Raw genomic sequence first — 13,766 nt, 5'->3', positions numbered from 1 at the left:
CCCTAATTTGACGAGTCCACCCGTTTAATGAACGTTATGTTTAACAGAATGTGCAATATTCCTCCTTATACTCTTTGAAATCACTATAAATTTTAATATTTCACATATTAGTCGTCTAAAATATTAACTAAATATTTATTTTAAAAACAATGTGACTAAATTCACTTAATGTTAATCAAATTTAACATTAAAATGTTCAATTCGTGAGAAAAAAGATTCTGCACGTAAAAGTAGATAATATTTTATTAAATAATTTGCAAGAAGAAATAGGAAGTATGATTAGTGGATTATCGTGGCAAGGATGACACGTTCTTTACTATCGATCGGTTACACGTCGAGATGAAAAAAAGTAAATACGATGATCAAATAGCCTCTTTATTTTCTAAAAAAGTATTTCTCCGGAGATTCAGTTCACACTTTTACGTAATAATTTATTATCTAAATATCATCAGAGCATGATTAGTGGATTATCAGTAACAAAAAAAAAAAATTAATAAAAAAAACAGTTAGTTTGGAGTGATCGGTTCGGTCTCATAGAATTTTTCTATTGGTCATCGGAGTAAATTGGAAATCATTCGTGACGGACGACCCAAAAGTCCAACATCATTTGATTACGCGCTCCATTTGAAGGAAAAATTTCTATAAATTTATCATATCTGGGACAAGCATGAATATGAGGTGAGGCCGAGGAGGTGAGCGCCTTATGCACATTTCTTCAAGGGCCCCAAAAATTTAAAATTTATTAAGCCATTTATTATTAAAATTTAAATTTGAACGAAAAGTGATCGTCTCCTAATTTCATCGTGAGTTCCTCGTCGCTCTAATTTCATCGATCATCTTTTTCTTGCAACTTCGCTCCTCTTCCAGCCGATCACCACCCGGGGGTTGATCGTCGTTGCATGTGCTCTCTCACCTCGCAATGTCGTCAAGGCGATCCCTCCGCCTCCTGTGACAAGAGCCAATGCTTCGTCGCCATTGGTGATTGGCAACTGACGATGATCAGTAGTGCCATACCTGAGATTTTGATGGTCTGAGTTGAACTTCAATAAAAAGGGTCCTCTTACATCGTCTTACTACTATATTAACTTAAAAAATCATTTACACTTCAAAATATGATCCTCCCGATCAAAATTTTTTAATGAGACTATAAGATGTACAATAAAATAAAGAGTTGAATAGCATGAATATTTGAAATAATAATAAAAAATAAATATTATTGATAATCATTTAATACAATATGTCTGGCTTCTGTTTTAGCTATAAAAGTACAATATATATATGTCTTGCTCCTGTTTTAGCTATAAAAGTACAATATATATATTGCTGTCATGTTTTAGTAAGGCTACAACATGTAAAGTTAAATATGAAGTTAAATAATACTTAATATTGCAAAATATAATTAAATAAAAAGATAAATATTACCAATAATCATTTTAAATACAACACGTTTTGTTGTTTTAACTGCAAAAAATATCAATTAAGTTTGTACAACCAAGATGTTCAACTATTTTCTTTTCAATAGACAACATCACTAATCCATTTAATCTGGTTGATTGAAGATATGTTTTAATCAACTTCAACTTGGAAAAACTTCTTTCTACAAATGTCACTGTAACTGGTATGGTCAATAAAATTCTATATGCAACATGAGTATTTTGGATAACAATCATCCATATTTTTCAAATAATTCAAAACATCTATTGCTATTTTTATTTCCACACCGGTAAAGACTGTTTCAAGATTGATAACTCCATATATAGATCATCTCCATCAACATCTGACTTGCCATTATATCTCAATATTTCTTCAAGATTTTTACAAGATTTCATTAGGCTATCATCATTAGCAAACTTTTCTCTGTCTAGATTGAACAAAAATCTAAATATTTCTTCATGCTTATGAAATTGTTCAAATCGAATTTTTAAGTGAAAAATAGCTTGATCCATTAAGAAGATTAAATAATTAAGTCTAAAAGATAATTCAACTATTGCATCACATCTTCACTATTGCTTTAATCAAATTATTTCTTTTTTCGGTTAATGTATTTTTCTTTAAACGTAGCTTTAATCTCCATTTCTTCTTCCATTTGCTTTGCTTCTAGCATGACCTTATCAAATCTAAACTAACAACTTGTGCCAAATTACCATGTCAAGCAAGAATTCAAAATTTTCAAGTTCATATGTTGTCAATGATTCATCTTCATTTTTTATTTTGGATCTTTACTCGTTTGTACTAAATCAAATAAAGCATCTCTAAGTTTTGATGTTTGTTCTTTTATAACTCTCGCGCTTTCAACATGAATTTCCCAATGAGTTTGTGATAATGGGTTAACTGTCAGGCCTTCTACATGATCTTTAAAAACTTTCCAATGCTTGGTAGCAGAGAAAAACAATGTATAAATACGTTGTATCACTCCAAACGTAGACATAACTTTAGAACAACAATTAGCCATATCATATAATGCCAAATTCAGACTATGACACTCACAAGGTGCATAAAAGGCTCTATGATTTATTTCAAGTAATTTTTTTGCACCCCATTATACTTTCCTTCATATTGGATCCATTCTAATACCCCTGTCCTCTTATATCATCAATATTTAGCTCGAGACCATTCAACACATTTTTTAGTTCAGTAAGCAGTCCAAATCTAAAAGTGGCATCCACTTTTAAAAAAACTACCCGGTATTCTTTAACTATAACAAAGTTTGTTGAATTATCCACAGAACGTAGTATAAGAAACATTTGTTCCTCATGCCTTATGTTTAGAGTGTAATCTAGTATAACTGAATAATATTTTGCTTCTTTGTTTTTTTTCTAAGAATTGTAGTTTTTATTTCATTTTCCAATATCTGAATCAATTTATTTTGAATTTTTGGATCAAGATATGTATAATGTGTCTCATGTGCTTAAAAACATTGTATGTGCACTTGCATTATTGGTCCAACTAAACATTGTATATGCCTAAACATTGTAGTTTTCTCTCCATTTTGCAGTATCCGTTCATAATGCAATATATCAAAATGTCTACCAACTTTATCTTTAGGAAACAAGATGCCATCAATTTTAGTTGGACCCTTTTCTACTAAAAAAATCTCTTAAATTTTGTTCATTTTTTTTCCATTTTCCAGAATCATCAATATTCAAATGTGAAGGAATCTCTTGGTATGTAGTTTCGGGCTAAACATCAAAAATATTATCATTATCTTCTTCATCCAAGTCATTCACAATTTCTTGTTCAACTTCCATCGTATTTTTAATCTTCTTTTCCATAACCATTTTGTTATTGATATTAATGTCTTTATTAAGAAAAATGATATGTTCAAGGAAAAAATCTCAAGAAAATACTCAATGATAGACACATAAAATGATGGGACCCACAAAAAGTGAAATGGTGGAGTATGAATTTATGTGTCTATCCTTGAGCATTTCCTTGAAAATTTTTCCTTGTGCATATTAGTTCTCATTTATTAATATCTCCAAATAAGTGGCTCTTCTCTTTGTTTCCTTTTTCTTTTTTGAGATCCAGATAAATATTTTAGAGACATGATTATATATTACACCTAGTTTCAGGCTGAACATCAAAAATATTATCATTATCTTCTTCATCCAAGTCATTAACAGTTTCTGGTTCAACTTCCATCATATTTTTAATCTTCTTTTCCATAACCATTTTGTTATTGATATTAAAGTATTTATTAAGAAAAATGATATGCTCAAGGAAAGAATCTTAAGGAAATACTCAAAGATAGGAGTTCGGATCCTCTGTCCCGAAGGTGCCTCTGTCCCGGTGTCCCATTCAGAAAACGACAAAAAAACGTGCCAAACACGTGCTGCGCTCCTTCTCTCTCTGTCCCGTGTAAACACTCGCCGAAGCTCTCAGAAACGAACGCAACTCCAAAGTTGTGCCCTAACCCAAACTCCAGCTAACCCCGCTGCTTCCGCCGGCGCCATTGACACCTTCTCTGTGCTTTGCTCTCCCAAAACCCGCGACGCCCCATAAGATTACTGTGCTTTGCCCTAAAATATTTCCTCCCCAAACCTTTTGCGCCGTCGACTCCAGCAGTGATGTTGTCGACTCCAGCAGCCATCTCGGCCACTCCAGCAGCTCCGGCTTCCCCTCCCTTTGAGGGTCCAGCAACTCCAGCTTGATCTCTCGACCTCGACGGCAGCTTCATCTTCATCCAGCTTGGTATACTTGACGGTCGCCAACAGCTTCATCTTCATCCACCTTGGTATACTTGACGGTCGCCGACAGCTTCATCCAGCTTCTCCTCCTGAACTTGACGGTCGCCGGCAGCTTCATCTTCATCCAGCTTGGTATACTTTTCTTCCTCCCCTTTACCATTCTTCCTCCCCTTCTCTAGCAAATATCTATGTTTCTGTAGTTTGATTTGGGTGAAAATAAAACATAAGAAATTGGAACCTGCAGTCAAATTTTGATCTATATATTTGTGGTATGGTTTATCATACTTGTGCATTCCATTTTGATCTATATATTTGTGGGAAATTTTAATATGCTGCTCTTGTGTTGCTACTGTATTCCTTTATCTTTAAATGCTACCTAAGCGCTTTAGAGGTTTAGAGATCGTTAAATTGATTAAATATGGTACTATATTAGTTCTTTTTGTACCTAATATTATGAATATACATTTCTTGGTTGTTTTTTTCAGACCTATTTGTAATTATCATGGACTTGTCATTGGTTGAATCTACAAGTTATCGTAGGTTGAGTTTTGATGTAAACAAAGACTGTAAGGATGATGAGTTTGATGTTATTAATGAGGATATGGACTCTACCATGTTATTGATGAGTTCTGACCAATCTATCACAGAAGAATTGATACCAAAAATAGGTATGGAATTTAAGACAGAAGAGGAAGCTTATGAATTTTATTTGAAATATGCTAAACAAGTTGGATTTGGCGTAAGAAGGAGCAAAAGCCACAATGATAAATCGGGTAAATTAGTTGACAGAATTTTTTGTTGTAGTGTACAAGGTAAAAGGGGAAAAGACAAACAAGATGTTTATGTGAAATCAAGTCGTCCTGAAATAAGATTTGGTTGTGAGGCTAAAATGAAGATTAGTTGTCGAAATAATGGCAACTTGACTGTGGAGCAATTTATTAAAGAGCATAATCATTATCTTTCAAGTCCAAACAAAACTCATCTCTACAAATGTCATAGGAATATATCTTCTTCTGTGGCGATACAGATTGAGATGACAAGTGATGTGGGAATCCCCCCAAAAGCATCTCATGATCTTATGGTGAAACAAGTAGGTGGGAGAGAGAATTTAGGTTTTATTCCTGAAGATTACAAAAACTACTTGCGATCCAAAAGAACAAGAAATATGAGAGTTGGTGATACAGGAGGTGTATTGGAGTTTTTGCAGAAAATGCAGTTCGATGATCCCAATTTTTTTTATGCTATTCAAGTTGATGAAGATGATTTGATAACTAACATTTTTTGGTGTGATGCTAAGATGAGAGCTGATTATGGAAATTTTGGAGATGTTGTTTGCTTTGACACAACCTACAGGAAGAATAATGAAGGTCGCCCAATTGCATTGTTCGTAGGTGTTAATCATCATAAGCAATCCATAATTTTTGGTGCAGCTTTATTATATGATGAAACATCTTTGATATTTGAATGGTTGTTTGATACATTTACCAAGGCTATGTATGAGAAAAAACCAATAACTATTCTTACAGATCAAGATGCAGCAATGGCAAAGGCTTTAGCTTCCAGATGGCCTAAAACACATCATCGTTTGTGTATTTGGCACATTTATCAAAATGTCGCAATACATTTGAGTAGAGTTTTTTCTCAGTTCAAAGAGTTTACTAAAGATTTTGCCTCATGTATTTATGATTTTGATGAAGAGGAAGATTTTATTACAGCTTGGAACATAATGTTGACCAAGTATGCACTTGAAGACAATGATTGGTTGAGATGTCTATTTCGCATAAAGGAAAAATGGGCTTTAGTTTATGGGCGACAAATGTTTTGTGCGGATATGACTACAACCCAAAGAAGTGAGAGCATGAATAGTATTGTGAAAAGATATGTCACTTATCAACACAAGTTTTTAGACTTTTTCAATCACTTCCAAAGACTGCTTGATGATCATCGATATGAGGAGTTAAAAGTTGATTTTAAATCAAATACAAGTGTTCCATGTTTATTGTTTCCAATTCAAATTTTAAAGCATGCAAGTTGTATTTATACTCCTGAGGTATACAAGTTTTTTGAACAAGAGTGGTACAAATCTCATGATTCTAGTGTGAAAATTTGTAAAGATGTTGGATCACATACAAAATATAAAGTTACTTCTTACAAAAAGAGTTACCATCATATAGTTACACTTGACTCATCGGGTCAAAAAATTGAGTGTAGCTGTAGAAAATATGATTTTGCTGGAATTTTTTGTTCTCATATTTTGAAAATATTTATAATGAAAAATATTATGAAGATCCCAAGTGAGTATATATTGAAAAGGTGGACAGAAAAGCAAAAGATGGATACATTGGAGTTATTGATTTAATTGCAAACAAAAGTAGTTTGGATCCAAAAGCTTGCACCAATTTGCGATATAAAGAATTAAGTGGGTTGTATGTTCAATTGGTAACCAAGGCAGCGGAGAGGGAAGACACTTACAAGGTTGTTAAAGATGGTTTGTTGAGTATGTTTAAGATGGTGGATGAGAGGTTACAAGTTAATAAACCAACTACCCAAGACTCAATTGAAAAAGAGATCGAAATTGGTGAAGGAAATGCTCTTGGAGTCAAAGGAATTAAAACAAAGAAGAAAACAGTTTCAGGTAAGAGGTTGAAAGGTGGCTTAGATAAGATTTCAAAGAAAAGGAAAGCAGCAAGAAGAACGAACCAAACTTCAACAGTTGTTAAGGTTTCATCCTCATTCTTACTAAAGTGTTGTTTATTTTTTGTCGTTACATTTGAGAAAGTATATAGAATGAAATCATTCTTTTTTTTTTTTTGTATAACAGGATGTAGAAGAGCATTATGAAAGTATATCGAGCATGCCAAGTGTAGAATGTCAACGGATGATCAATCAAGTTAAGGATTACTTTAGTATGTTAACTAAAATAATTATGTTATCACTTTCTAAAACTATATTTTATTGTTTTAGCCTACAAATTATAGCTGTGTTGAAGGTTTGAGTATGACCGAAACTCAATTTCCACCACTTTTGTCAACACAACTGTCTCAGGTTCACTCTGATAATGATTATTTTCAGACAAGTAATCGGGAAGGATGGTAAGAAATTAACCATGTTTACACCTTTGTTGTTTTTTTTTAACCATTTTTCATAACATTAAATTTGTTGTATCAGTATGCTAAATGTATGTTCAAACTGAGATTCTGTACAGTCACCAAGGCTTTCAAGGTTGATACAAGCATGGAGGTGAATAAGTAGGAAAGCATAATGATTGTGTGTAACATAATGTGTCTTGACATGAATTAACAGTGATATTTGATTACTAAACGTGTTTACTAACAATCGATCTACATCTTATTCCGTGAATATAAACTTCAGAAACTGTCCAGGAACTTATGATCTACTAATGTGGATCAACATGAATTAACCGTGACACTTGGTTTTATTAAGCTTGTGTTTTACTAATAATTGATCTTCATCTCATTATATGATATAAACTTCAGATAACTTTTGTTTTCATTGTACTGATAATAATATGAATGTATCATGATTTTCCGAACAATTGTGTACCTGGGATAGGAACCACATCATCTCCTTGATGCAGAACCCAAGCTAGAGCTAGTTGAGCAGTGGAACATTGATGTCTTTTGGTTAGATTCTCTACTCGATCATACAAAGTTCTGTTCTTTTCGAAATTCTCTGCCCCGAACCTTGGAATATTGGTCTTGAATAGTCAAGAACATTGCACAATTTGATCCTTAGTGACCAGTATGTGGGAACCAATTTATGACAATCCATCCAGTTAAACATCACCAAAATTACTCAAGAAATGTTACAGTTATAAGAGACCATACCAAATTTGATATATGATATTTGATATTTGATATTTTCTTATTATATATATGTTATTTGATAAGATTTTTAGTAGCATCTGCCATTTTTAGTAGACTTACATGGCTTTCCTTGTTTTTTTTTCTCTCCAGGTGCTTCAATGGTGTGAACGTTGCTACAATGGAATGCACATCAACTAAAGAACACCACAAAGAGTGATTGATGTCAATATAAGCATCGTCGGCATCAAGTTACAATGGAATGCAAATAAATATTTTGTGCTGCATATTTTGTGGAACTTTTGTGGTTACCATATTTTTGTGAACAAATAGCTTCTGTGTTGTATTCTGATCATGTAATGGTAATCAATCGAATTGTGAACAAATAGCTTATGTGGTCATGTATATTTTGATCATGTAATTTTGATCTCTCACTGATATTACTTGATTATCATGTATATTTTAATGACATCTTTCTCTGTCAATTTTTGTAACTATAGTAAACATATTGTGTGACAATAAGTAGACTGGTGTAATCCAGAATGGTCCTCTCTTGATTATCTTGTGTCCCCATGGTAGTACTTGGTTTATACTTTTAACAACTTTGCTTGCGACGCCATTATGCTTCGTTAGAGCTTGGAAATGTTATGAACCCAATTTGCATTGTTATGGTTTGTGGTGATATATATAGTTGTGTTGCTATACAAGATTGGGCATGTGATATATTGCTTTGTTTTTATGGATCTCGGAAATTTTGACCCTGAGCTAAAAGAGTAGAGGCTCTCTATTGTTGTGAACTAAGGTGTTAAACTAGTGCATCTCAAAGAACAAAGTATCATACTTGTACTAGAATTTCATGCAATACCTGTATCATACTTGTATCACCCTGAGCTAAAAGAGTAGAGGCTCTCCATGCAATACTAAAACATTAATGCCTTTTATCATACTTGTACTAGAATTTCATAAACTCAATCATTTTTTCATGAATAATATTGTTGGAAAATTTCTCAATTAATGAGATCCGGATGTTGCGGGCTAGTTTATCGATAAATCAATGGCTTAAATCGGTGAAGTTGATTTCAATATGATAAAGCCTGCAAATTTTACTCATATGAAGACATAAATTTTAAACCTGCAAATTTCATGGTTTAAAGTTGAAGAGATAAATACAACTTCCAAAGAGGAAAGCGAGCAAACAAAATGTAGACAAACTGAGAATTGCACAAAATATAACATCAAATGGAAGGACTACAGAGTTGCAAGTTGTTTTCCTATCATGAGTACAATCTCCATGGCAAGTATTTTAAGTAAATAAGGACATGAAGAAATTTAGGTAGAAATTAAATGAGAAGAAATTTGTAACAACACACAATTGTTGCATATAAATATTGGCACTTACATCATCTCAGCAGAGATGAGAGATTTAATTGTAACAACGCAGAAAAGTAGATGGGCAAAAAAAACAACAATATTTTCAGTTCATTCTTGAATATTAAAGAAACAAATCTCAAGATTGTTACAAATGCATATACGAAACAAATCTAATCACTTACAAATGTTGACATCATTTGCTGATATACAAAACTAACTGAAGTAATGATACATAATTAATATCCATTCATAAACAAAAAAAATCAAAATGTCAACATCATTCATAATTATACATTACATCACTAGCACTACTTAATAAGACCAACTAATAAACAAAACAAGTATACAGCCAAAAGAATTAAGTTTACTATTACTGATATCCAGACCATATGCGGTACATTCCAATTCCCATATTATGTCCAAGATAAGTATTGTGTTCCCTTCCTATCCTTGACTCCACTCTTGACAACATCCTAAAATGTATATCACTGATGTCTTCATTTAGTCCAGTATCAGATCTCATCCACTTTAACCATCCATGTTGCTTACATTCATAATATAATCTTCCTGGGTTCTTGATTGATCTAGAGACTAGCACTAATGCATTTAGTCCACAGTCCCTGCATCGTACATTTTCAAATTTGGTATGGTTGATGCTGCTGTTACTTGATGATGTCATTCAATAGCAACCTAATACTCAAAAAAGTTAGATTCGATAAAATTAAATTAAACAATAACAATTTAGATAAGTAATAAAAAATCACACATATTTTTATGAAAAATTTGATAAACTTCACTGAAAGTAGCAACAATCATACATTTTTAGTAAAGCGAACAGAATGATAATTGACACCAAACTGTCTCCCAACATGTGATTTTGTCAAGGTAAATTTTTGGTAAAGAGGGAAAAACTATTATGGTAATTTTTTTTTAATGTTTCGTTATCAAACATGTTACTGCAAGATTTCTTGTGATTACAATAAGATCTATTTATACCAACCATACATTACAAGAGTATATAGAGAATTTTGTCAAGGTAGCCTATGTGATTTTAGTCCTTATTGCGATTCACCTATGAATGTGTCAATCAACACCTTGGAGATTTGCTAGGTGCTGATCTTGTAGGATGTGTTAGCATCTGAAATGGAATGACAATCAACTTCTATATTATGCTGCTTATGTAAAGTAGGATTGTGGATAATGTAGGTAGAAAATTGGTTGTCATAATGTATAAATATAATCACCATTAAGTGCCACCAGGGATTTCCATGGATTTCCATTAAGTCTTTTAGGCGGTATCTTCTACTAGATTAATATTGTTGCAGAAGCATAAGAAAATGTTTTGCTCGGATTAACTCGTGCAAGAGCCATGATCATTTTGATGCTAAAGAAATTAACAAAAGGCAAGGATTTGATTAGACTAACTATTATTGGATTTGAATCATGTAGAATTATGCTCTGTGAAGAGGTAGAGATAGCTAATAAAAGGTTGTAAAAAGTTAAAAATTGTCAACGAAGGGAGATACAAACCTGCTGGAGTCGATGAATGGAGGGGAAGCCGGAGCTACTGGAGTCGCCGAGATGGCTGCTGGAGTCGCCGAGATGGCGCAGATGTAAGGGGCGTCGGGGGCTGCTGGAGTCGCCGAGATGGCTGTTGGAGTCGCCGAGATGGCGGAGATGTAAGGGGCGTCGCGGGCTGCTGGAGTCGCCGAAGATTTGGGGAGGAAAGGTTTTAGGGCAAAGCACAGTAAAAGAAAGGGGTTGGAGTTGCTGGGGAGGAAAGGTTTTAGGGCTCGCGGGCTGTCGGAGTTGGAGAGGGGACGGAGATGGTTGTCGTCGAGTCTGACGGCGCCGGCGGAAGTAGCGGGGTTGGCTGGAGTTTGGGTTAGGGCACAACTTTGGAGTTGCGTTCGTTTCTGAGAGCTTCGGCGAGTGTTTACACGGGACAGAGAGAGAAGGAGCGCAGCACGTGTTTGACACGTTTTTTTGTCGTTTTCTGAATGGGAGATCGGGACAGAGGCACCTTCGGGACAGAGGATCCAAACTGTAAAGATAGACAAATAAAATGATGAGACCTACAAAAAGTGAAATGGTGGGGTATGAATTTATGTGTCTATCCTTGAGTATTTCCTTGAGATATCTCCAAATAAGTATCTTTTCTCTTTGTTTCTTTTTTCTTTTTTGAGATCCAGATAAATATTTTAGAGACATGATTATATATTACACCTAAAAAATATTTAAAAAATAATGTGTAAGAACTAAGAAATTAATAAATAATGGAAAAGAGAAAAAGTCTAAAGGATAAAAAGTAAAAGAAAAGAGAGCTAAAGAAAGACAAGAAAGAAAAAAACACATTCAAGATAGAAAATGAAGGAATTTTATTTGAGGGCTTTCGTCGTCATGTGCAATTTGGGAAGAACTATGTGTCCTCGGTTTTGTCGGATTGGTCCACTTCACCTCCCCTGTAGCTTCTAGACAATATAAGTACTGTAAGCAACATTTGCAAAATAAATGCATTCGAATTTGGGTTACCGTGAGAATGATTTCATAGTAAATTCATTTGATAAATTTACAAGAAAAAAGTTGTTAAACATAGAGAGTGAAAAATAAAAATGAACGTCATCATATTATTCCTTATTTTCAACAATTCAAAGAGGTGAATTGCCAATGCTTACAATTATATCGTAATTGTAGCTACTGTTCAATTGCTAAATTTTGGGAAATTGTACGGATTAATATGATAGGGATATCAAGAAACATTTTTGCAAAAAAGTTAACCAAATTTCTTAGGATTTAGCAAATAACATGTTATGAAATTATAATGTAGATATTCTGCCCTCAAGAAACATAAACTTTTCTCCTTTTTTGTTTCTTAGATTTCACTGCACCAGTAAGTGTTAAGCATTTGAGCAATTTAGTACGTTAGGTATCAGGAAGATGTACATTGTATACACAGTTAAAAAAAAAAGACAGATCTAGCATTAGGGCAATCTTAAACTTCAAAAAGTAACATGTTTTTTTTCAAGTATAAATGAGTGAAACACAAATTCTAGCAATCAAATCAATGAAGTAACAAAGAAACCTAACCGATTATGAGAAAGACGAGGATCCCAAGATAAATCACATAAAGGAGAGAAGCTTCAGGCAAGGAAAAGGGGATGAACAATCCAATCGGTCAAACTTGCGCTAGTGATTTGTCTTATGATATGCTCGGTAAATTTTTCATCCATCCCACTACAACATAACAATTCAATCAGTCAGACTCATACTTCTTTCGATTATACTTAAGGGTGAGGCTTGTGATATGAGAATAGATGAAGTCACGTGAAAAAGGGGGAATCCCCCCGTATGGTTCCTTTGAACGATAGGGAAAAGAGAGGGAGGATCTCTCATGCACCGCAAGAAGCCTCTTGATGGGATAGCCCTTTTCACACAATCTACTGGATGAACGCATGCCACTGCGCATCCCTTTGCCGGCTCCTTCGTGCTTGATGTGGCGGTTCAAAGAGGGTGCCATGTGGCATCCAAAAGTTAATATTGTAAGTATCCTATGGTAGTTTTGGTGTGATCAACAAAGTTAAGTTAGGTCTGTTGGGTTGCAAAGTTACAAACAAAGTCCCACATTAAAAAATACATGGGAAAGATCATATATTTATAAGGGAAATATATCTTCATTGGTATAAGACCTTTTGGGTAGAGCCCAACAGTAAACCATAAAGGCTTAGACCTAAAGTCGATAATATCATGCCATTATAGAGATATCTAAATCCCTTTTGGTCCTAACAATTGGTATCAGAGTCCAGATTACCAGAAGGTCTAACCACTGACTGTGCACAAGAGTTATGGTCTAATTAAGTCATGTAAGTAAAATATTGACCTTGAATAAAGGAGGTGGGGGCTCTTATGTCTGAATCAAGAGGGTTAGATACTAGATAAGAAGTCCTAACTATGACTAGGCAAGGAAGTCCTAGTAGGTCTGGTGGACCGAGGGGCAAGAAGACCTGGTGGGTCGATGATTAGATGTGGGAAGCTTGTGGTCCTTCATTTAAGGGGGATTGTTGGGTTGCAAAGTTCTAAACAAAGTCCCACATTGAAAAAGTAAGGCATGAAGAACAAGTAAAATTTTAAAGTAACATTTTTCAAGGAGCATTTTTCAAGGCAAAAATAAAATATTACTCACTCCCCCAATACTTTTTCTACTCATAAAGATATGTTTCTCAAAAGAAAGCTTTATTACTTACTTTTTAATATATTTCTTGTTGGTTGCTACTCGGAATATCATACTGGTTCCCCTGTACAAAAATTTTATACAAGTCCTGAACATTTTCTAACAACCTATTATGTTCTTTAGAAATTAAATTTGGAATCGTAAACAGAACTTAAC

General features: G+C 33.9%; 1 protein-coding gene across 1 annotated transcript; it reads left to right on the top strand.

The window, feature by feature from the left end:
- The first annotated feature begins 5,076 nt into the window (after positions 1–5,076).
- Positions 5,077–8,231, top strand: LOC121972774 (protein FAR1-RELATED SEQUENCE 5-like). Its single transcript, XM_042524411.1, has 5 exons — positions 5,077–5,924; positions 6,563–6,908; positions 7,009–7,050; positions 7,152–7,279; positions 8,165–8,231. Exons 1-5 carry the CDS (start codon positions 5,077–5,079, stop codon positions 8,229–8,231), a joined length of 1,431 nt encoding a protein of 476 aa, XP_042380345.1.
- Positions 8,232–13,766: the final 5,535 nt, after the last annotated feature.

This window comes from Zingiber officinale, chromosome 4A (assembly GCF_018446385.1).
Source record: "Zingiber officinale cultivar Zhangliang chromosome 4A, Zo_v1.1, whole genome shotgun sequence".
In the NCBI taxonomy this organism is placed as follows: Eukaryota; Viridiplantae; Streptophyta; class Magnoliopsida; order Zingiberales; family Zingiberaceae; genus Zingiber; species Zingiber officinale.
Note: the sequence above shows the minus strand (reverse complement) of the source record. Positions and strands in the feature narration are given on the sequence as shown.

Coding starts and splice junctions, on each gene's coding strand:
- LOC121972774 (XM_042524411.1), top strand. CDS start 5,077: ATGAAGATTAGTTGTCGAAATAATGGCAACTTGACTGTGGAGCAATTT. Junction 7,051..7,151: donor GTATATCGAGCATGCCAAGT/GTAGAATGTCAA, acceptor TTATTGTTTTAG/CCTACAAATTATAGCTGTGT. Junction 7,280..8,164: donor ACAAGTAATCGGGAAGGATG/GTAAGAAATTAA, acceptor TTTTCTCTCCAG/GTGCTTCAATGGTGTGAACG.